At 38.4% G+C, this 23,997-nt stretch overlaps 2 protein-coding genes across 2 annotated transcripts in view; one reads left to right on the plus strand and one right to left on the minus strand.

Moving 5' to 3' along the window:
• The window catches only part of NINJ2 (ninjurin 2), a 15,458-nt gene extending 7,685 nt beyond the window's left edge, over positions 1 to 7,773 (plus strand). The window contains exons 2-3 of the mRNA XM_072400077.1: positions 3,484 to 3,721; positions 5,276 to 7,773. Coding sequence (XP_072256178.1) covers positions 3,484 to 3,721; positions 5,276 to 5,442 — 405 coding nt within the window. The 3' untranslated portion in view covers positions 5,443 to 7,773. The remainder of the gene's footprint in view (positions 1 to 3,483; positions 3,722 to 5,275) is intronic.
• A 322-nt stretch (positions 7,774 to 8,095) lies between these two features.
• B4GALNT3 (beta-1,4-N-acetyl-galactosaminyltransferase 3) overlaps positions 8,096 to 23,997 on the minus strand; it is a gene marked incomplete in the record, with an annotated part of 35,616 nt that continues 19,714 nt past the window's right edge. Inside the window, 16 exon segments of the mRNA XM_072400076.1 lie at positions 8,096 to 11,221; positions 11,935 to 12,061; positions 12,970 to 13,123; positions 13,295 to 13,367; positions 13,536 to 13,689; positions 14,222 to 14,523; positions 15,153 to 16,806; positions 17,045 to 17,106; positions 17,473 to 17,573; positions 18,646 to 18,755; positions 19,347 to 19,475; positions 20,113 to 20,179; positions 20,634 to 20,712; positions 21,541 to 21,608; positions 21,966 to 22,066; positions 22,755 to 22,845. Of these exon segments, the coding sequence (XP_072256177.1) occupies positions 11,107 to 11,221; positions 11,935 to 12,061; positions 12,970 to 13,123; positions 13,295 to 13,367; positions 13,536 to 13,689; positions 14,222 to 14,523; positions 15,153 to 16,806; positions 17,045 to 17,106; positions 17,473 to 17,573; positions 18,646 to 18,755; positions 19,347 to 19,475; positions 20,113 to 20,179; positions 20,634 to 20,712; positions 21,541 to 21,608; positions 21,966 to 22,066; positions 22,755 to 22,845 (3,387 nt within the window).

The raw sequence follows: 23,997 nt of genomic DNA on the forward strand, positions 1-23,997 counted from the left end.
GGCACAACAGGTATGAAGCCCCAGGAACTCATATATAGTGATGGTAGGAATCTGTCATAATGGACACAGAACGTGTGCAGAAACAGGAACTCAAAGTAGGGTTAGAGCCCCTTATAATGAGCACAGTAGGGGTGTGGTGCTGTGATTTCAGAACAAGATGGTGGGAACTTCTTGTTATTGGCACAGCAGGTATGCAGACCTGGAAGCAGGGCAAAGATCTCACCAAGAGTCCCCCACAAGAAGTAAAGTTAGGGTCAAGTAGTTTGACTCCAAGCATCCACCAAATTCTCATATGGAGTGACCCTTTAATCTAGCACTATGTCCTAAACACACAATGAAGGACAATATGTTGCAATGGACCATTGCTGCTTGCAGGTAAAGTCAGTGCATGTATGACAGAGAATAGAAAAACTGCATGACATTAGCCTGCCATCAGTCCCTGTGACTCAACCATGACACAATGTCTGGGCAACAGGGTGTGGAAGGGAGGTTGCCTGTGGTACTTAGTCAATGTGGCATTTATTGTCAACATTTGAGGCAGTCAGAAGGGACTGGTCTGGTTGGAAGCAACCTCCTGACCCTAACTCTGCCTATGGCGTGCCAATATGCGTGTCACGTGGAGAGGAAACTGGAATAGTAGCTTATATCAATTAGACAAAATTGAGTTTCTGATTGGAACCATTTATAGTACAGCTGTCATCTACCTCAACCAGCCTGATAAAGAATGAAGTCACCATTTCCATTTGTTGTGGTTTTTTGGTTTGTGTTAGAATAACAGCACTGCTTGCTACTATAATGCCCGATTGTCTGACAACATTGCCCTCCTCCATCATAGTGTTTGTGTGCATTATTATTATTAAAATTATTAGTAAACAGGATTTATATAGCGCCAACATATTAAGCAGCGCTGTTCATTAAATAGGGGTTGCAAATGACAGACAGATACATACAGTGACACAGGAGGCGAGGATCCTGCCCCAAAGAGCTTACAATCTAGTAGGTGGGGGAAGTGTCACACAATAAGAGGGGAGATATGTAATGGTGGGAAGTAGTGATGGTTTCAAAAGACAGAAGAAGTTATTATAATATTATTATTATAGTATTATTATTAGGCAAGTGGGTAGGCAAGTTTGAAGAAATGGAATTTGAGCGCTCTTTTAAATGAGCAAAAAGTAGGAGCAAGCTGAATAGGACGAGGAAGACCATTCCAGAGAGTTGGAGCAGCTCTAGAGAAGTCTTGTATCCGTGCGTGTGATGAGGTTATGAGTGAGGAAGTCATTAGTAGGTTATTGGAGGAGGGAGAGCGGCAGGGGGAGTATTATTTTACCAGGTCAGAAATATGGGGACAAAACCTGTGGAGGGATTTGAAGGCAAAACACAGGAGCTTGAATTTGATTCTAAGGTGAAATGGAAGCCAATGAAGAGAACTACAAAGAGATGCAGCAGAAGAGGAGCGGAGGGAAGGATGGATGAGTCTGGCTGCAGCATTCATGATAGATTGTAGAGGAGAGTCGGGTTAGTGAAATACCAGAGAGAAGGATGTTACAGTAGTCCAGACAAGAGATGATAAGAGCATGTACAAGGAGTTTGGTGGTCCCAGGGGACAGGTAGGGGCGGATGTTGGAGATGTTGCGTAGGTGAAAGTGACAGGACCTGGAAATGTTCTGAATAATGGGGGGTAAGTGAGAGGGCCGAGTCAAAGGTGACACCAAGACAACGTGCCTGAGGGGAGGGCCGAAAAACAATGTTGGTAACAGTTAGATATATGTCAGGAGGAAATGCGGACAGTGATACAGGAGGAGAGGCATGGGGTAATGGGAAACTAATATACGCACAGAGTCCAGATACCTATGATAGCTGTTTAAAACTACTTAATGACTTGATTTGTTGCATATTGCAACCCCATGTGTAATGCCTTTTGAAACTAAATGAGAAGTTTTTTTTATTGGCCTGAATAAAGAGAACAACGGCTTGCACATTCTTTGTTAAAAGATTTCTATTTTTTTAACTAAATGGTTAAAAAAAATGTCTAAGAGTCCGATTGATTGTAAATTTCCATGTGTGAATTTACAAATCAGTACACTAAAAAAAATCAAAATGATAAAAAAACAATGTCTGGAATTACTGTATGTATTATTATCAATAAGTGGTAAATGCAGTGAGAAAGGTACATCATTCTCCCTGTATATTTTCCTAGCATCTTCTACTGCACACCAGAAGAGTGATGACTTTTCAATGTGCCCCTAACAGTTTATTATTTAATCACCAAGTAGAGGGTGTGTTCCTTACTGGGATTTCATCCTGCTACCTCAACAAAGGTCCAAGACCTTGTGCCATGTGGCAGTGGTTGCCTGGATCAGAAAACTAGCAGCACAACATTTACAATTATTAAAATAGCTTATTTTTTGTCATCTAATACTTGAAAGCATTGAAATAAAATGAGATTTCTTTTTTTTTCTTGTAGGCTTCGGTACAACAGATGGGTTCAATTTAATGATTCTTAATACTAGCAAATATATTTTAATGTGCAGTAAATAATAAAAAATATACTATAAAAATAATAATAATACTATATTAATAATATAATAACTGTATGTGGCTGATGTAAAAGTGTAATAGAATCAGTTGACGGATAGTTTGCCACTACTGACCTCTAGGGGACCCATATGTAACTGCAATCTTGTGGACATACTCGATACAGTTGTAAATATTTTGCTTTTATGTAAATATGGAGCCACATTTTATATTTGTCTTGATATCAGCTTCAAAAAATTTCAGTCCATACACATCATTGCATTTTGGTAAATCAGCACACCTAGAATTGCCTTTCCTTTTATTTATTGGTGCTCCAACTCATGTACAGAATGCACTACAATCCAGTTCAACAACACAATTAAAGTGTTATTCATTAAAGTGAACAGGTTAAAAATGGAGATGAGGGGACCCCTGTCTTTTAACTTCAACCTTTGTAGCCCTCAAAGTGAAGTTTTCATTGTATTAATATTATTATTATTATTAATATTAATAAACAGGATTTATATAACACCAACAATTTACACAGTGATGTACATTAAATAGGGGTTGCAAATGACAGATGAATACAGACAGTGACACAGGAGGAGACCCTGCCCTGAAGAGCTAACAATCTAGGAGTGGGGGAAGTAACACACAATAGGAGGGGAGAGTGTGGAATCAGTCCTGCTCAGAAGCCTTTTGCAAGGCCTTCTCCATCTGGCTTCCAATCTCTCTAATTTATGCAAAGAATAATTAATTTGCTTCGATTTTTTAAACTGAATTTCACACCTTTGTGCTGAAGAAGAAAGCTGTACGGCAAAGTATTGTAATGCTCAAACTGGAATCCAATGTCACTTTTAGTGACAGCTCAACACACCATAATGGGCCTGCATAGCAGAGGAATTGGTAGCTCTTTTAAACTCCAAAATTCCAATTAAAATGAAGTTGACACAGTGACTTCTATTGCAGGTGGGTGGTAATCCAGGAGAGCGGTCAAGAGGATCATCCATCAATCTGAACCATTATGCCACCAAGAAGAGCTTGGCAGAAAGCATGCTGGATGTGGCACTGTTTATGGCGAACGCAACTCAGCTGAAAGCAGTCCTTGAACAAGGGCCAAGCTTCACCTATTATGTTACCCTCATCACCCTCATCACCCTATCCCTGGCCTTACAGCTGGTCATCGGAATACTTCTCATTGTTATCGGTAAGTGATTGGATTGGCTGGCCGGAGCAGTGTAGTAGTTAAAGCCTGCCTTTCTTGGATATCATAAGTTAGGATTAGAACGCAAGGGATTTTCTGCACTTCCTGTCCTGGTAACAAGGGGTTGTGGCAGAGGTTGGAGCTCGAGTCACAAGACTTGGATTCGAGTCCGATCTAAGTCGCCTAATAAATGTCTTGCGACTCAGCTTGGGGGTTTTGTCCAGCGACTTGCATCTCAACTTGTGACTTGACTTCCGTTGACAGCTGAAGGGGGCCGGGAGGAAGGCAGTGAGCCTTCTGTAACACCGCCTTCCTCCCTGCCTTCCTTGCATTCTAAGTCCACAGCTTTCTCCTCTGACAGCTGAAGGGGGTGGGGAGGAAGGCGGTATTACAGAAGAATCAGTAAGTATGACTTGCAAATGACTTGTTAAATAAGTGATTTGACTTGGGACTCGACTTGAAAGAATTCTTTGTGACTTGAGACTTGACTTGGGACTTGGTGTCAATGACTTTGGACTCGATTTGGACTTGAAGGGTGACGACTTAGTCCAACCTCTGGTTTGTGGTACAGGAAGTAATAGGAATTCTCTCCAGTGGGAACAGTGACCACAAAACACATCCTTTTAAAGTGGAAAAAGTTTAGATCCAATGTGAGGTTTTCATTGCTGATTTGCTTTTGTGTCCTAGTGACCCCTCCTCAACAAATAGTGACAAATGAACCAAGTGAGGTTGAAAAACAAAACAAAAAAAACAAACCTACCTCTTTAATATTTTTTTTTTTTATTTTAAAGCAGAACTTCAGCAAAATAATAAAGTTTATAAAAATAAAGTTGGAATTTGGAATACAAATATAGGATCTGCCAAAAGATATCTAAATATGATCCCACCATGTTCCTTGTTTGGACCGGTCATGGGGTGACAACACTCTGTCTGTGTCTTCCAGTTGTTCTCCTGCATTGAATCATATACCAAGTCAATGAAAAGAATGTTGTTTTTCTGTAAATGAAAGTTAAAAGGTGAACAGGGATATCGATTCCAATTGACTACAATTTTAAAAAGCATGTGGTTTTTCGATAAATAAAAGTTTAAGTACCATTAAGTTAATTGCAAAGTCCCTGAACACAGTATTGTCACTAAAAATTCTTGCAAAGAGGTCTGAAGTCCCATGAGAACATGTCCCAAGTGATATGTTTTCAAAACAAACCCCTGCTGATTTAACAAATACATTTACCAAACATGTTCCCATAGGTATCCACAGGTGTTCTTGAGCCCTTCGGCTATTTCAGTGACAATACTACGTTCAGGGCTTTTACATTTAGCTCACCAACTTGAAAATATGTTGCATAGTAAAAATAAAAATATGAGAAAATTGTGAACAAACAATAAAAAAGTGAAAATAAACTAGTGAAATAAGAGAATGTTCATGCTACACAGTGTACAGAAGAAAGGTAGTGTAAAATAAATAAGATTTACACCTATTTAACTTGTGATTACTTTTTATGTAGCCTTATAAAGCTTTCCTTCCCAAACTCTTTTTGTTCTGTCTTTTCTCTCCAGCTCGGAAAAACCTGAACGATGTTTCCAAGCAACACAGTCTGAATATAATGAACAACGTGGCCACCGCACTTGTGTTTCTCACCGTTCTAATAAACATCTTTATCACAGCGTTTGGGGTGCAGAAAACAGGCCTGTACCCCTACAGGGGGCCACGAGAGGTGCAGTGAGGGACCAATTACAAATAAGTGTGTAATTAACAAAAATTAAGTTTTGCAGGGTCAGTTGAATGATTTTGAGCCCAGGGTCCCCGTTTCCCTTGTAACTTAGTCAATTCTGCTGATATTATTATTATTTTTATTAATATTATTAATAATAATAAACAGGATTTATATAGCACCAACATATTACGCAGAGCTGTACATTTAATAGGTGTTCCAAATGACAGATAGATACAGACAGTGATACTGAAGGAGGAGAGGACCCTGCCCTGAAGAGCTTACAATCTAGGATATAAAGAATAATAATAGAGGTAATAAAAAACACCAGAATAGGGCTCTAAAATGTTATTTTTTTTTTATCACTTTCTGTCTTAGTGACAATGAGCATCTGTTAAGGAAACAAAATGGTATCTAAAACCATAAGTTTTTAGTTTACTTTTGGATAGAGTGGGAGAAAACCCTGTAAACATGTTATTGTTGTCTGTGTTCTGGCTGGAAAGTTTTATTCTCACACGTTGTTTTGATGACTGTCGTCATTGAACAAAAAATTAGGAAAAATCCAAAATTTTAGGCTACATACTCATGTCAGATGATTCTCCCTCAATTATCGCTTTAGCGCTAGTATCGGACGAGAATCTGACGTGTGTATAGCGCCCGGTTGACAGGACAGATCCATGAACGACGAACGACCGCAATGCAAGGGAAGGGAAGAGAGTTCAGCGGGGTGCCGTTAGTTCGTTCTCCCCCCTCCACTCTCCATAGAGCAAAACGGTACTGCATATATATACACACCGCTCGTTCATACATTTTTCAGTCTTCAGTGAAAGATCCTTTCCAACAACTGTGTGTACACAGCCATACAACTGACTGGAGACATCTGTCTTACTATTATTTATCGAACAAAAAATAAAAATAAATCTTCCCAAATGTAACACAGCAATAAAACATAAAAAAAAAACGGTTGTGGTTTTAATTCTACATTAAAAAATGTCAAATAATTTGGCATTAGATTCCAAATGTACACAGCTGTACACAGGAGTTACATCTTCTCTCAGATCTAGCACCCGATGTTCCTGTTCTCCTTCCTGGCTCTGATCTTCGAACATTCCATAAACTACAAACATTTACAATCCCTGTCATTTTTTATGAGTATTATTAAATAGACTTAAGTGTGTGGCCTTTTCTTCTTTTGTATTATGAATTACAATTTAGTTCAGTGTTCATTGGTCTTAAATCAAATTTCAGTTTAAACGATACACACACTAATATACACAAATATACTGACACTTGGCAACACAAATTTAATATGGTTAAATGAAAATTAATAAGCACATTCTTTATACTACAACATATTTTTGTAAAAAAAAATGTATCCAAGTGTATTTAGGTAAACTTTAACATGATTGTTTTATGTACCAATTGTACTGAACAAACAAGAACAGAAAATTTCTGTAGGGTTACAAATTAGCATTTGCTGTAAAGTAGACTTTAAAACCAGGGAGATCAAACCAAACACACTGCATTTTCTCCCCTACTATTGTGTGTTACTTTCCCCCACCTCCTAGATTGTAAGCTCCTCGGGGCAGGGCCCTCCCCTCCTCCTGTGGCACTGTCTGTATCTGTCTGTCATATGCAACCCCTATTTTATGTACAGCGCTGCGTAATATGTTGACGCTATATAAATCATGTTTATTATTATTATTATTATTAATAATAATAATAATAATAAGAAGAAGAATAGGAAGAATTGCAGACTGACATACATGAGACGGACACTTCTCTCTTCCTTCTTTCTTTCAGTTTGTGAATTTGCTCTGTCTTTCACATTATTCATTCTGGAATCCAAGCAATGCTAGGCTTTCCTATTGAAGGCTTTATCAGGAGCATCATATATGCCTATTACTATAAATGTATGTTTGTAAAATAAAGTTTTTTTTATATATAATGTACAAAAAATTCAATATATGACTCTCATCTTCTATATAAACCTGTATTCATTTTAGCACTGCTTTTATGAGCAAGGCATGATGAAAATGTAATTAAAAATTGTAATTACTGTTTAAAATACGTTTATCCATTTTGTTTTCTAGCTAAGCTACCTGTTTTCCTTGATACTGACACTATATTTTTAGATATGACTTAGGATGAGCAAAATAGATGTTTTGCCCAATTTATCAACATTTCTGCAAAATGTATTGGGGGTAAAGGGGAAGGCAACATAAAGGCAGTTTTTTAGGGTGCAATGAAATAATTTTTAGATAATGTTTTGCTATTTGACAAAAAAAAATAAAAATAATTTTCTTTTAGAATTAAATAAGAATTAACGCAATAAAAATAAACACAAATAAAAAAAAAAAAGTTGTTTTATTTTTTCATGAAATACAAAACAATACAAAATACACAAAAAAACACAGAAAAAAAAGAATTACGGTAAGTATTTTTGTCTAAGGGCTGTATTTATATTTTTTTTACTTTAATTGAGCTGTTTTGTGTGCACAGTAGTGTTGGTGTTTGAATTCGGGTTGTCCTCATATTCGACCTGGCTGTTGGAATTTGGATAGTTCCGACCCAAAAAAAACACGGGATTCGACAGCAAAAATTCGGGAAAAAATGTTTAAAAAAAAAACTAATGTTAATTTATTAGTGTGTGTTTTTATTTAACTAATTTTTTTTTTTTTTACAGGTTATCCGACAATGACATTAAGAATCATAATGTCATTGTGGGATTTCTGGACCATGGGAACTTTGCTGCAGCTGCTACAGCTAATTGGGGGCAATTCAATTAGCTGTAACCACAGGCGATACTGGGGTAATGGAGGTTCAATGGGGATAAGTATCCCGATTCATCACCTCTAGTGCTCTGTGATTGGCTGGGAAGAGAAAAATATAAATACACACACACACTAATAAAGAGCACCTGTCACATTGATATTAAAGAGCACCTGTTAAATCAATAATAAAGAGGACCTGTCACATCAATAATAAAACCTTTTTTATTCATGTGACAGGTCCTCTTTAATATTCATGTGACAGGTGCTCTTTTGTATTCATGTGACAGGTGCTCTTTAATATTGATGTGACAGGTGCTCGTTAATATTGATGTGACAGGTTCTCTTTATTATTGATGTGACAGGTGATCTTGATAAATTGATGTGACAGGTGCTCTTTAATATTGATGTGACAGGTGTTCTTTAATATTTATGTGAAGTACAGAGGAATGTAATAGTATAATGTATCTTTTTATTAAGTATCTTTTTACATATCTTTGGAGGCTGTAAAAGCTCTACACCTGGGGTCGGCAAACTCCGGCCTTTAGGCCAGATACAGCCTAGCTGGTAGTTTGTTCCAGCCTAACGCCCCGTCTATTCCGGCCTAATGCCGGAGCAGCGGGTTGCCGGCCGGATCTGCCAGGGGGCGTTATGAACTACCGCTGGAGCTCCAGAGCCGCCTCCTTGCTGTTGCTCCCCTATTTACTGCGGCCGGCGTTAATACTTCCGCCGCCGCGGTAAATAGGAAAAGCTTCCTGAAGGGAAATTTCACTTTAGGGGGGCAGTCCCTAGTGGTTGGTGGAGTCATTAGGGCAGGACTCAGAGTCCGGCCTAGTGTGCTCCCGCCCACCCCTGAAATGCCCTTGTGGCCATAAGAGTTTGCCGACCCTGCTCTACACAGTCCTAAAAAAATAACCCACATTTTTCCCCCATTGACTTTAATGGTGTTTGAATTCGACATTCGACCACCCGAATAATTTTGGTCTATTCGAGCAATAGCTGATAAATTGAATAATGAGCTATTTGACCAACACTAGTGCACAGCACATCAAATCCCTGTTCAATGCTTATTAAAACCAGGACACATTCTGCCACCTAGTGGCTATTTATCAGTAGAGCACAGGAGTCACAATAGTAAATGCTGGATCTTCGAATTAATACATAGATGAATTCTGGCTGAATTAAAGTGAAAAATGTTATAAATAAGTCCAGCCAAAAAAAAACTTTTTAAAATTGAGTGGGTAAGGAATCAGATATCCTACTGTTTTTAATGGTATTGGACTTTGCAGACTTTTTTTAAGTTTCCTTCACTTTTTGTTGTCACAGTTAAAATCTGGGAAGGGTTCCTGGGTGTCTAGGCATAGAAATCTATTTCTTCTAAACTGAAAAAAACAGTAAGATTAGTTAAGACAAAGGCCCTGATTTATGAAAGCTCTCCAAGGCTGGAGAGAATACACTTCCATCAGTGAAGCTGGGTGATCCAGCAAACCTTAGCAATTTGTTAGCAAATGTTTTTAATCCTGGATCAAATCCATTCCATGTTTTGTGGATCACCCAGCTTCACTGATAAATGTGTATTCACTCCAGCCTTGAAGAGCTTTAATAAATCAGGGCCAAAATGAGAATTTTTTCACTAGTTTTTCTAAAATCACTCCCCTCATTTATTTGTGACCATAGATACACACACAGATGATGGACACTTACATACAGTCCTTGTCTACTGTTCTGCATTGTGTAAAAATAAATGCCAAGAGGCAATCTATATTGTGCACTACAAAACTGCCTATACTTTGGCTTATATTCAGTTCTACCATTCTACAGATTTCCATGTGCCTCGTACAAGTCCCCAGCATACCATCCTGCTGGGAATTGGAGCTCTTCAGCTAGGAAAAGCTGTCCAACACTGCAATCAAATACATATGATGTCAGAATAAATAAATTAGCAATGTCCCTACGTTAGAATAAAGGTCATTTAATAAACAGAAGTCCTTATCAATATTAAGGCACTTCATTCAATCAATAAATACTCCTCATTCTGATGTTTGCTAACATTCCCAAATAAGATCCTACGACTAAATAGATCACAACCCCATGTTGGATTTTATGTATTTAAACTTCTCCAGTTTGGCCTATCTTCTTTGTAGGTTTATGCCCTTTAAGGGCTTTATCATTTGTGGCCTTGGTCAGGCATAAAATAACCCTGTTGTTAGAAAAACAGGGAAACTACTTCTTATGAAAATGCAAATTTGTAGGCTTTTATCCAGACTTATCTTGGCATTATTACTTCTGCCTTATAAGAGTGGTAATCTCTTGGTTCACTGCTCCCCTTTCTTTCCAAGTATTGTGTCCGGTAGGGGGTCAGCAGGAGGAATTACTGAGTTCAGGAGTAGGAGAATGACACTCACAGAAGTGTTAGTTTGGGAACAGACTAAGTGCTGTGAATCCTCTTTATCGTAGCAGTGTTTGGTGGTTTGGGAAGCATTTAAGGGAAGAGGTAAATATATATCTTCTTCTTTACAGGATATCTTTTAACGTGAAGTTTTATTTAATCCTTGGAGTTGAAGGGAAGCATTTTCAGAAGGATAACATCAATGTCAGTCTCCATTTCCCAACAGGTTACTTTTATTTCAATCATCCAACGAAGCCCTGACCATAGATCTACGTCTAAGTCATGTTTTAGTGGCCTCCCCCCAGATGGAATTGGGAATTGCTAGTGCAATTAAATAGAATTAAAGTTTTTGATAAATTGCTTATGACATTGTCCCTTAGTGGTGGAACAATCCCAAGCACCACGCTGCACACTCCTATGTAGAGGGGCCTCCTGTCACTGCTAGAGAATTCTCTGATTTTGTGAGATCCTTCTGAGAATCCATCAGAGCCAATTGCTCTCAGTGCAATATTTTTATTAACGTTGCCCATCTTTGGACTGTCGACTGTTCCACATGCCACGCTTAGAATGGAAATGGTGGTAAAAGTTTCTGACCGCCAAACGCTCTACTTCCAACCCAGCTTGAAGAATCCTAAAGGAAAGAGACCACGGGTTAGATTATAGGCACTCATAGTCAGGTTATGTAATAGATCAATTGTTTATATTTTTATTTATATTAAATATTTATATTTGCAGAAATATATCTAAAGGGAGAGAATGTAAATAGAAAGCTTTTCATTCATCCAGATCTTGGCACAGCTAACAATAGTCACATTTGATGGAACATTTTAAAAACATTTCGCCCTTTGTCCAAGTAGGACAACTGGTTTCACAGATTTCCTGCTGCTGACCTCTACTTGTCCTGACTACATTCTTGTGGACTAATGATTACAATCTTGAGTCACTAGTACCCCTTCTATAATTTCCTATCTGACGTACCTTCTCTTTTAGCCCTGTCCAGCTTATACTGGGGATCACAACTTGGCAACTGTATGTAATGCAACATCCTCATCTTAAGAGGCTCCGATGAAGACCTGAAAGGTGCCCTGGCCCTGCACCCTAATATACGCAGCACCAATTGACATGCTAGCTCTCTGGGTGACCCTTTCCATGCTGGGGCTAGACTGATGCAAACTGACAGCAGCAACCTATTCAATTAAGTTAGCTAAGTTAGTGTGGGTTTAGGTAAATTTTAAAGATAATTTTTAAAGATCAAATCTCAAGGATGTAGACCCTGCATTGGTGGATGTCAATGTCTTCTATCAACCCCCAGCTCACTAGATTAGAATTGAGGACCCTTCCTACCTGTCAAGAAGCTCCCAGTCCTCTCCTCCCCATCGTTCCTGAAACTCTTCTGTATTCATCCCTCCAATTTGGTCGAGGTCTGACTTGTATATTCCCAACAGGCCAAATCCATTTACCTCCCAGAAACCTGCAAAGAAAGCATAAAAACATAATTCCCAGACAAAATAGAATAGTCACTAATCCAATCCAGTCTGATGAAGTGGAGTACTAAGGAAACTATACAAAAGTGTAAATGTGTTAAGACATTTCTAGAGTGCAGTGTGTAACTGTAGAGGAACATTAGAGTCTATAATCTTCTGGTGCTGAGAATGATGTGCATTTTCTCTTTAGAGCAAACCTGTGTAAATGTATAATAAAAATAGTGTGTGAATGTGGAGGGACATTGGAGTGTAAGCTCTTCTGGCACTGGGAATGATTCTGTGAATAGTTTGCCTTTTTTATAATATATTATAGTATATGTCATAGTTGTCAGACACAGGCCACCATAAAATCCTGATATGGGTTCATGGTCATGCTTTATCCAAATAGGTAAAAAGTTGTGGCTGTAGATAGTTTTAGGTATAGGCTATAACTAGACAATTTCTGAGGGATTCCATATGCCTTTGTCCCCATGAACATCTCTCCACATGCCAACAGCCTTCTGTGCAGCTGGAGAGCTATGCTAAATGCACCATATTTTACACCATAAAGCTCTCCAAGGTTGGAGAGGATACACTTTCATCAGTGAAGCTGGGTGATCCAGCAAACCTGGAATGGACCAGGTCCAGGATTCAAAACATTTGCTAGCAATCCAATCTGTTTGCAAGAATTCCATCCCAGGTTTGCTGGATCACCCAGCTTCACTGATAAAAGTCTATCTTCTCCAGCTTTGGAGAGCTTTAAAAAATCAGGACACATATTTCTAAATTACCCCACAGAACACTTATAAGATTATCCAACTGGTTCTCTGGATTATTAACTGGTTCTCTGACATTAACCGCTTAAGAGATTTTCCGACATCACACATTCCCTAATATCTTACATATTGACACTCACCATCAGGCCAGGTTGGAGTTGCACCGCAGTTCAGTCTCATTATCATGGGAGCATATACCATTTTGCTTTCAATGGTGTGTGTGCGTATTAAATCGATGACAGACAAAGGGAAATGCATGTGAAGGTCACACAAGAAGAGGATGCTGTGTGGATTCTGTAAGATAGAACAAAGGACAGATTTCCATTAACTCCTGGTTTATTATAATTAGATTGTCTGAGGTCAGTCTATTATACCAAGTGATACCTAACTATGCATTCATAGTTTGAATGAAGTTCATTTTATAATAGAGAGAATCTTTACTAGATTACTTCTTTTGTCACTCACCTTTACAAGATCTGCACCAGCCTGGAGCCCCAAAGAGCGCTCAAAATTTCCCTCCAATCTCACATACTGATAACTGCAGAGAGGAGAGCACAGAGCTAAGTCTTACTGGAAGTATGAAGTGATGCAAAACTTTATATAACTGTTTTCTATAGTCTACAACAATTATAATAATAATCACTAACTTTTATGCTTATGTGTACCCACTTTTTTGCATTTCAAGTGATCCTACTGTTCACCTCACCTGGGAAGATGGGACAGTTTTAGAGCTGCCTCTACATCCAAATCAGTGCTGCTGAAGTCGACAATAATAACACTGAAGTAGTTATCCAGGGTGGAGCGATAAATGCCTTCCATATCCTCTATAAACTTTTGGACCCAGCGAGCCTGGTTCTTCACTAGAACAAAAAAAACAAAACTCAAAGCTATTCGTTTCAACAAGTAACCACCGCTGCTCAAAGGGGAACTTTAAACTTACAATATTCAGCTTCCATAATAAAATGGACAATTAACAATAGCCTCAAGTTGAGCTAAATCATGTCCTCTGCAGAGCTTCCTCATTCCTGGACTTTATGCAAGGCATACCTTTTTTTTACCTCATAAATGAGGTCATGATGGGAGGTCAAGAGACTTGCAATGGTCAATCAGCAGACCATAACATTCTAGTGTCTCTCTGGTAGATGCACCTCTCTTAGTGTTGCTCATAGACAAGGTACTGCATGATTTGCATTTCCATATATGTCATCTGATCAGGGCATACCATAATATGTACTGAATATTCCTTCGGTATTTAATTTTTAATTAATTTATAACTGTTATTATTGCTCAATAATACTATATGACAGGGGCATTACACCTGTGGTCCCCCTTCAAGAGATTTACCCTCACTACCTCCCCAATGACATATTACATTTAGGATAACCACCTCACCTGGTACTATAATGTACACCATAGCTCGGGGGTTCCAGACCAGCCCTGTTGGCCAGCACAGTTCCGGCAGCTTCGTGCTCGACATTAGTCTCCGGCGTGGCCCCCACATTATGCTTCTCATGTCCCTTTCTTGTTGCCGATCTTCCTGCGACAACCCAGTCCAATTTGGTGCGAACACATACTGAGAAAATCTGTGGACACGATTGGACCTATCAGAGAGCTCAAGTTCCAAGAAATAGCGACTTCCTCTTACATAGTCTAGGCGTTTCTCAATGTTGATAATGCGCCGAAGTTTGTACATTCTAAAATAAATGTGCAAGAAAAAAAGAAAAAAACATATTTAGATGAATTAATATTGCAAACATTGACTACAAACTACCAAAATGTTTCCAACATGTATTCTATTCAAGTAGTTGGAACACTTTTACAACACAGTATGGTTTCTAGATGTAGTTGGTCTTTGACTGTGTCCTCATACAGTAAAACCTTAGGTGTTTCAAAATAACAATAGCCTAAACATTTTTTTTAAAAAGCATAAGGGATGCTAAAACCCTAGCAGACATTTTCTTTATTAGCTGACTTTCCCTTTGGTAAAATTTACACTAACTTCCTGTTTTTCAGGTACTACAGAAAGTGAGAGTGAATCTAACCAAAGTGAGAGGAAACCCTCTCTTAGACAGTTCTCACTAAAGCAGATGTCCCCACTGGAAGTTGTCCCATCACCTCCTGTTTTGGTGACATCAGGGAAATGTTTTTAATGGTCACCAGGACAGATGTTTTTGAAGCTAGCTTAGCTTTACATTTATTCAGTATATTCTCTTAACCTTACTTTCATTTAAGGTATTTCTACAGACCTTTCTTCTTGCTTTGCACCCTCACCCATTCCCTTTTGTATATATAACACACACACATGATCTGGTATTTGTCTTACCCTCTGTGCCACTGGTTCAGGCGTTTCATAAACACCCCAACTATGGTCAAGGCTTCTTTCTCTTTCAGCTGTAGGTTTCCTGAAGTGTTGCATTGAAGGTCAATGTAGTCTGACCTTACTACCTGAAAGTCTGTTTGACTCACATTAAAAGTTTGATTCCAGAAAACAGGCTGCTCAAACACAAAGGGGTACTCAAGCTCTTGTTCTTCGTCTTCATCTTCATCTTCTTCAATATTTTCCTGGTATTGGGCTTCTCCTTCTTCCTCTCGTTGGTTGTGATTACTTTGATCCTGATTTTCCTCAGCTGGTCTCCCCACGGTTTGAAAATGCAGTACAATATTTTCTTCCCATGATGGATCTTGCTTTTTATTGCCATTTTGTTTTTCATCACCATCATTCAATTCAGGGCTTTGTTTTCTTTCACTACGATCTCCAAGACCTTGTTCCTTTTGCTTTTTCTTCTCTTTTTGATCATTCCTGTTACTCCAATCTGGCTTACCAAGCTCTCCTGCATTTTTTACCACAACTGCCCCATGATTTTGGCTTTTCATATTTTTTTGTTCAAGATCCAAGTTTGTAGCATGAGTTACCAAATGAGCTTCCTGTCCCTTTCTATAACTTTCATCTTGAAGATCTTGTGTTATATTCCTTTGAAGCTTTTCATTTTGAGATTCTTGCTTTAGTTGCTTGTTATATTGAACTCCCTCATGTGCTTTATGCCATTCCATTTTCTCTTGATGAAATTCAGGTCTATGCTGTTTCCTCCTATTCTTTCTAGAGTCATGTAGCTTCCCATAATAGATGTCAGGCCCTGGAATCCTTTTCCCATCAATGTCTGCATTAGGCTGGGGTTCAGAGCTCTGGTTCCTGGCATGTTTAAGTTTGACTTGCTCCGTCCACATATCAAGAATTTCAGATCTTTGTCTTGTCTCTTCAGCTAAATTATCTTGTTGCTTAGAATCTGCCTTGTTTACCCTACCCTTATTAAGACTTTGATCCTTATTATTTATGTACTGCCTACTGTTCTCCCTTTGTGATTCTTCCTTATTAGGGTTCCCCTTATTACTGTTTTGTGGCACCCTTTGGTAACCCTCCTCCTTAGCCAAAGTTGTTCTCTTTAATATCTGATCATCCATTGATATTTTCCTATGTATTTCAGGATGTGGTATGGTGTTCAGGTCATTATGCAATAACTTTGTTGTTACTTTCTGCCTTTCTCTATTTCTTTTCTTCCAGTTCCTTTCCTGTACATCTGAAATGTTAGTCTGCACCTCATTTTTAGACTGGTTGTAGTCATGTTTTACGTTGATAAGGTGTTGGCGTTTTTGCTTTTGTGATTTTACGTTACGAGGAGGCAGGGTCTTTTGGCTTTGGTGCTCTGGTTTGAGTTGCTGACCAGAGTCATGATTGGAGATAACTAAGCCAGGATTATTTTTATTAGCTTTGTTTAATTTGTTAGTAGGAGAAAATGCTTTATCTTGAGCTTTTTCAGGTATCAGGGTCCTTGGCTGATTTTCCTCCTGGAAAAGCTTCCTCTGTTTAACAATTTCATCTTCGCTGGGTTCCTCTCTTTCATCGTGCTCGCCTTTTCCCACCATTTGATAATCTGTGTCTGCATACTGAAAATCAGAAGGGTTATAGTCATCTGACCAACCTGTTCAAGATAAAAGGATAAAAAAAGTTATTGCATAGTATCTAAATACATATCCCTAAATCTTATATTGTATTAGGAAGGAGAGAAATGAAAAAGGGAAAAGCTGGTGGTTGGTGTAAAAAGCACTTTGTTGCCCAACTCCCCAGTTTAAGTAAAAATAGTTATTGCCACACAAAAAAGTTTCAGAAAATACCTACAAAAACTTTAATCAGGTTGTTATAAAGTTTATAATACATACCAGGATGATCAATGGACCCAGATTTTGGATGTTCAACTTTCATATATTTGTTATATTTCAATCTGAAAGATAATAAAGACAAGAAAGTACAAATAATATGAGGTTTTAGGAAAAGAAGACTGGCGCAATGGCTTTCAGTTTTAGCAAAACTTCAAATCTTTTTGTGACAAAAAAATTACTTTTATTGCATTGTTACAGTTTAATCTCAACCTACATAGACAGCGATGTGAAACTTATGTATGTGTGGCAATCTTTTCTTCCTCAGTTAGTCATGGGCTACCAATCAACATTTTTTAGTGAATGAGGGTGGACAAGATTAGATTAGTTATGTCAGCAATTGTATTTTTTGAGTCAGAACATTACTTTTAAATCAGTATCCTACATGTACCAACACTCCAAGCCAATTTTTTAATACATTTTTTTCTTACCTGCTGGAGTATCTTGTGTTCTCCTGGTACATGCACTCATTGTCCTTTTCCATGTAGCTGAGTCTGGTATAGTCATTGGGATAAACATAGCTTAGACGAACCTGAATACATGCGAGAATAGTGATAGTGTTAAAGGGGAAATATTGTCTTTTTAAAGTTTGGCATATTTTCATATAATGAGTACATATGTTATTGAGCTGTTAGAGTCATTTTCATATAATTTTCTAATTTTTTTATTGTGTAAAATATATGGATTGGTAAATTAGCCACCAGAAGAAGCTCTCAGTGCCTAAATGCAATCAGTTTTTCCCACTGTTAACTGTTGAGATATCAGCTACACAAGGCAATGATTTTAATGAGAAAGCCAACTCCTAGGCATGCAGAATAAGAACAGTAGAGCACATCCACTGTGTGGTGCTGAAAAGCGGGAAGCAGTGCTTTACACAGAAACAATAATTTAAATTATTAAGTCTTAATTCATTGAAGGACTTAAGGGTATGTATGTTTATGTAAACTTCATGTATGTGTAGGAGTTCTATTAAAGCTTAATAAAACCCAAACTGGGATATATTGCTGCTCACCAGATCTTAAATTTGGTGGCTGTATTAGTTTTCAGGCTTTTTTAATCTATTTATTTTCACCAGCACCATCTTGCTAGTCATATGTTTGCTGTTCCCGTACAGCTCACTCACTGTACTGTACCTAAGGGGAACAGCATGGTCAGCCTAGGTTATTTTTTTATTTAGTTTCCCCTGGTTTTTCAGATGTCCGTGGAAGAAGAGGAAGCAGGGTGTCTAAGTGGCAGAATAAGACTAAATTTGATGCAAAAAGTAGGTAAAGCAAATGAAGGGAACAGGTGTAAAGATGAGGTGTGTGTGAACATGAATAAGGGTAAACTTTTTTACTCTTTAATGAACTGGAGATAAACATTCAATAGTACAGCCAGTCACTCTAACACACAATTTCCTTATGAAGCAAGGCACCTGCAATGCTAAATAACGCAATGCAGGTTTATACAAATGCAGTGTTGTTCTCCCAAATTTTTTAGTCTATTAAGGTAACAAGCATCATTAATATTACATTGGTGATGAAAAGTTGTGACAGATCTAGTTGATAGCCATGACAGTACTAACACTTCCACCCCTTCCTTCTTTTCAGTCTGCAGCTACTTACAAATTGCAGGCCTTGGTATCGCTGCAGAGAGTAGCCTTCTACCAGGTAGCTGGGTCTATACACACAGCTGGGCAGGACATTGTGCAGCCGTTGCAATGGTATAAGTGGGACTGTAATATAGAGGGAGACAAAGTTATGTAGAGGCAATGTCACTGACATTCTTATTTCTTTCCCTTCTTTTTTTCTTCCATCCTTTTTCCTCATAGCCTCCTTCCCTTTGCTCCACCACCCTTCCTCCCCTACCATTTTCAACACTTCTTCCACCCCAGTCCTTTCCTGACCACCTTCCCCCTTTCAATACCTATTAAAGTAGACCTTCGGTAGCGAATGGAAGGTCCTTTGTTTACCTGTCCACCTACCCAACATAAATAGTTTAAAAAAGCCATTTGTAAAAAAAGGAAAACAAATTGGAGCTAGACTACAGTCTCTGATGCGACAAGAGTAGGTAGGACAATCCACAGGCCTTTTGGGAGAGCTAGAAGCACAAAATCTCACAACATTGCAAGCCTATTGCAGTAGTGCATTCTCTTTTAAAAGGTAAAAAATTCATAAACTTTATGATTCCCACAGCTGCCTGCCTGGGGGTTAGTCCTCTATTTCAGTGGACATAATACAAGCAGGAATTTCCATCTGATGGATGATCATCTTATTTCTCATTCTGGTAGCCCTAAAGCCTTTAAATAAAGCCCTTACATAGTCACCTTTGTAGAATGTATCTCTTGGGTCAGGTTTCAGTATATCCCCTGGATGGCGGTCAGAGCTATGACTGTGGTGGCTGGCTTTGCTGAGTGGAGTCTGAGATGTGTCTCCTAATGGTAGGTTAGCTTCATCTATGGATGAAAGGACAGAGGCGTTAAATAATTGCATCATATGATGAGAAAATAGACAGCAGAAGTTGTTATTAAAAAATAGATAGTTGGTGGAGGGAGTTGGTCGGGGAAAAGGTTTGAAACTCTTAGATATAGTTGAAGGGTTGAATTCAGAATTAATTATTGAAGGATGTGGTCTTCTAAGTCAAGGGACATGTCTGTATTAAATTTATGGTAGGTCACTGGTCTATCAATGTGTGTTTACATTTGGGAGAGGATTGTCCCATTCCTTTTTGTTATGTTTGTATGTTATAAAATTGTTTAAAAATTCAATAAAAATATATTGTTTAAAAAAAAAATAGATAGTTGGTCTGGTGTACTATAAAGATAGGACAATTCACTATTTAGTTTATAAATTAGACCATGAATGACTTCATTGGATACAGACACAGATTCAAATATTATGGAGCACTTATAGACTTCTCTTCTTCTTTTATCTAACTCTCCGCACTCTCTGCACAACTGGTGGATTCTGCTCCCTTCTATTCCTAATTATCCTCCCTTGAAATACCATTCACTGCTGGAAAAATCTTCTCCTTCCTTTATCTAACTCTCTTCTCTTGAAATACATAACTTACACATGACGTATGAAACTTACTTGAGAAAAGTGACAGGAATTTTGATTCTATCAGTGTAAAGTGGGATCCAAGGTCTGCTTGACGCCACTGTGAGAAATGAGGAAGCGGATTACAAAACAAATATAGTACCTCTGACAGACATTACTCTTCCAGTTACTTTTAGTACTACTTCATATCCTGGTAAAGTAAATGAGTCTTAAAAACTGGTAGTGTACATGTTTTGTGACCTAGGAACTCAGGGAAAGGATCATGGGAACTACTCACAATGAATACAGCAAAGAGAAGACCCAGAATATCAGTGCAGGGATAGGGAGATTCAATCATTTTAGGCATAGCATGAGGGGCATGAGATGCATAAACTCAGTACACAGATCACATCAATTGAGTCTCCAAGTGACAGAAATGATTTGACAATTGGGGTATTAGCTACAATTTTAATAAATGGCATTTTTAGTTTTGGCTAAATCATATTGCCTTTTGTCAGGTACCAGACCGCACAAAGCAGGATATCATCAAGGCTCTGCATTTCAAAATGTCTTACCACCAGCTCCACGTGGTCTGTGCCAGAGTCATCCTGCTTGTGTAAAAGTTCAAAGTAATACCGTTTAGAAGACGATAAACTGTAAAGGAGAATAAATAAATGATACGTTAAAGGGTAAAACTATCTTTTAATCTGAATGTACTGATGGTAATTATGCTAAAATTTACCCTCCACTCAGAAATCTTCCAACACCCTGCACATGTTGCCCTTGGCTTTTAAAGAACAAGAAGTAGTAAGTGCTCATGTGCTGAGGACTAGAATTTATATCTTTGGACAAAGAGCAGGAGGTAAGTAGAATTCACATTGGGCTAATTGATGACTCATATCCAGAGATCAAGATTTGCTGACTTTGTTCCTAACTGGATATATTAATAATAATAATGAAAAAATAAATAGCATTATGTGGCCAATATTATTACTATAGAAAAAATTTTCTGCACCACAATGGTGAGATTTTCCCACAGTAGTTGGTCTCTCTTCCCCAAATGCAATAGAGAGATTATTTGGCAGTAGTTCCTATCACTGCCCCACCCACAAAGGTGGGATTTCCTTGCAGTAGTGTGTGTACCTGCCCTCTCGCAATGGGGAGTTTTTTTATTTTTGCACAGTGAGCAGCAGTTTGTGTCTCTACCTCACCCACAATATTGAGATTTCCCCATAATAGTCTGTGTTTCTGCCCTTCCCACAATAGTAAGATTTTCCTGCAGTATTTAGTATTTCTTTCCATCCAACAGCAGTGGGATTTCTCCTTAGTAAATTGCATCTCTGCCCATCCCACAGTAGTGGACCATCTGCACTCCTTCCATAATGGCAAGATTTGCTCTTGTTTGAGGTATATGAGGAAAGGGAATGTTACAAGCACAACATTCACCTTTGCCGTTCAATACAGTACCTGTCTGATTCTCACCTGACCGCTCTGGAGCCCTGATCACGGAATTTTCCAAATTCTCCAGGAGCTGTCCACTGTCTTCCTGACTAGAAAAAAAGTGCTTTCAGACAGGGTCTAGCAAAAAGATTTATGCAAATAGAACAGAAGTGTTAGAAGACCTTGAAATATCATAGATTTTGTCTGTTCGAAACCATATTTCTAGGTTCTAGTAGCTATGCTAGTTACTGATTTCTCAGCAAAGATGTAGGTGATTTCTGCAGATTTTATTTATTTTATATTGCTTTACAAAGGAGGTAATCTGGGTAATCTGAGACATTGCAGCTTGCACACAATTATAGAAATAGGTTCCTGGTCTGTACATGTTACACCTCACTATATCTTTTACACATTAAATGCTACCTATCACCAAGTTTGCTGTTCTTGGTGCAGCCATCATTCCATACCGGGCCCACTCTGCACAGCAGATGCAACTTTCCCACCGTATGGTCTTCACTTAGCCAGAACTCTGAATTGTCATCTGACGACACAGCAAACTGGAAATTTCCTGTGACAAAGAACAGGGGAGAATGAGTGTCAATCTGAGAAAAAAAGCTGTGCTAGAAAGGACAAAAAAAAAAGATGCTGCAAAAAGCAGTTCTGCCCTTGCCATTGCATGTAAAATTATCAATCTTTTAAATACCTAAAATACATTTCTTTTTTTTCAGAATGTATTTGTAGCCTTAGGAGGTTTCAGTTATGTCACAATGACAGCAATGGCTTTATGCCATATCTTGGGTCGAATTTTCCTTATGGTTTGCCATGACTGTTGAAAAGGCCACTGGCTGGCTCCATTGGAAGCCTGTACAACAGGGTGAGAACACAGGGATAGTATAACAGGGAGACAGGGACTGAGCATTGTCATCATATCCATAAATTTTTCCGAAATTTTTTTGGACAGACATTTTTTTAATATCTTCATCTTGGATCCTTTTAAAGTAACAATTACCTCTTTTGGGCCCCTATTCCCCCCTATTCCACAGTAATATTATACAGATTGGTCATGGACCTACCCCACTCCATGACTGGATCAAAAAGGAGCAGGTGTTCACTGATAAGGTCATTCCTCGTTCCTCCAATCAAGATAGCTACCAACATTGCAATGCTATATTAGTTTACAATATTTTCTTTACTTTCCCAGCACGATGTTAACACACCACATGAAACTACAGATAACAATAGGTCAATGCTCTTACCGTCTGTAGGGGGGTGCAGGTATCCAAAAATACGCAGTCCGTAGTTGGTCCATTGTGGGGTGACAGCAAGCTTGTTGATTGTAGTGCGAATCTGACATTGCAAAAAACAAAGCCTTTTGTTTTAATAAAGTGGACCTAACTTTGTATATATTTTACATGTGAAGTATTCTGTTTGTTGAACACTTCCAGTTATTTCACATAGATCATATTTGTCTATTTGACAGTGTCTACAGTTTTTTTTCTCTAGAAGACCTGCACTTTTTCCATCATCATTCAGGGTCACCATTTGCTTCTTGGACTGAGATGCCATCTCTTTAGATGACACAATCCTTTAAAATCATGGTGCTTCTGCAGCTCTTGGCTGTGTGCACAAATGTCTGCCTTGTGAAGGAGACCAGGAAACGTCATTATCTTAGGGCTGGCATGAACTATCACTCAACTGCCATTGTAATAGAACACTGTGCTGTGCAGGGGCGTGAACTTTTACCAACATGCATATGAATGCCCCTCCAAAAGGTGATGTACAGTAATGAGGAAAAGAAAGTATACCCTCTTTCAAATCTAAGGCTTTGAGTATCAGGACATAATAAAAATCATCTGGTCCTTAGCAAGTCTTAAAATGTAGTAAATACAACCTCAGATTACATACAACATGCAACATTTTATATTGTGTCATTGTTTTTTTTCACAAGGACTTAGTAAAAATGCAAAAGCAGTGTGAAAAACAAAAATTAATACTCCCTTACCATTCCACAGAAATAAGGTGTGTAGGTTGCAGCAAAGTTGAAGAGCATCCAAACAATTTGGAATCCATTATTCTACGACAGTTGACAATTTTTCCAGAAATGAATATTGCTGTAAATTCATCCCATGGTCAAACTGTACAATATTTAGAGAAATTGCAGAAAAACCAAGAACTCCACCTCACACTCTACATGCCTCAGTTTGCATGTTAAATAATAAGGGTTATGTCAATGCAGTTAGAAAAAGACTGAAGTATGGCATGTTTGGAAGAGTTGCCAGACCAGAGCCTCTTCTTTCTATTAACAACATGGCGGCATGGCGTAGTTTTGCAAGGTTACAAGGCTTTTGGAATAAGGTCCATAAGACAGATGAGGCCAACAGGCAGATGTTTGGCCATAACGCACAGCAACAAGTTTGGTTAAACCAAACTTTGCCCAAATACCCAATACTAACTGTAAACATGGTGGTGGACAGGTAATGATTTGGGCTTGTTTTGCAG

This window comes from Pyxicephalus adspersus, chromosome 2 (genome assembly GCF_032062135.1).
Source record: "Pyxicephalus adspersus chromosome 2, UCB_Pads_2.0, whole genome shotgun sequence".
Taxonomy (NCBI): Eukaryota; Metazoa; Chordata; class Amphibia; order Anura; family Pyxicephalidae; genus Pyxicephalus; species Pyxicephalus adspersus.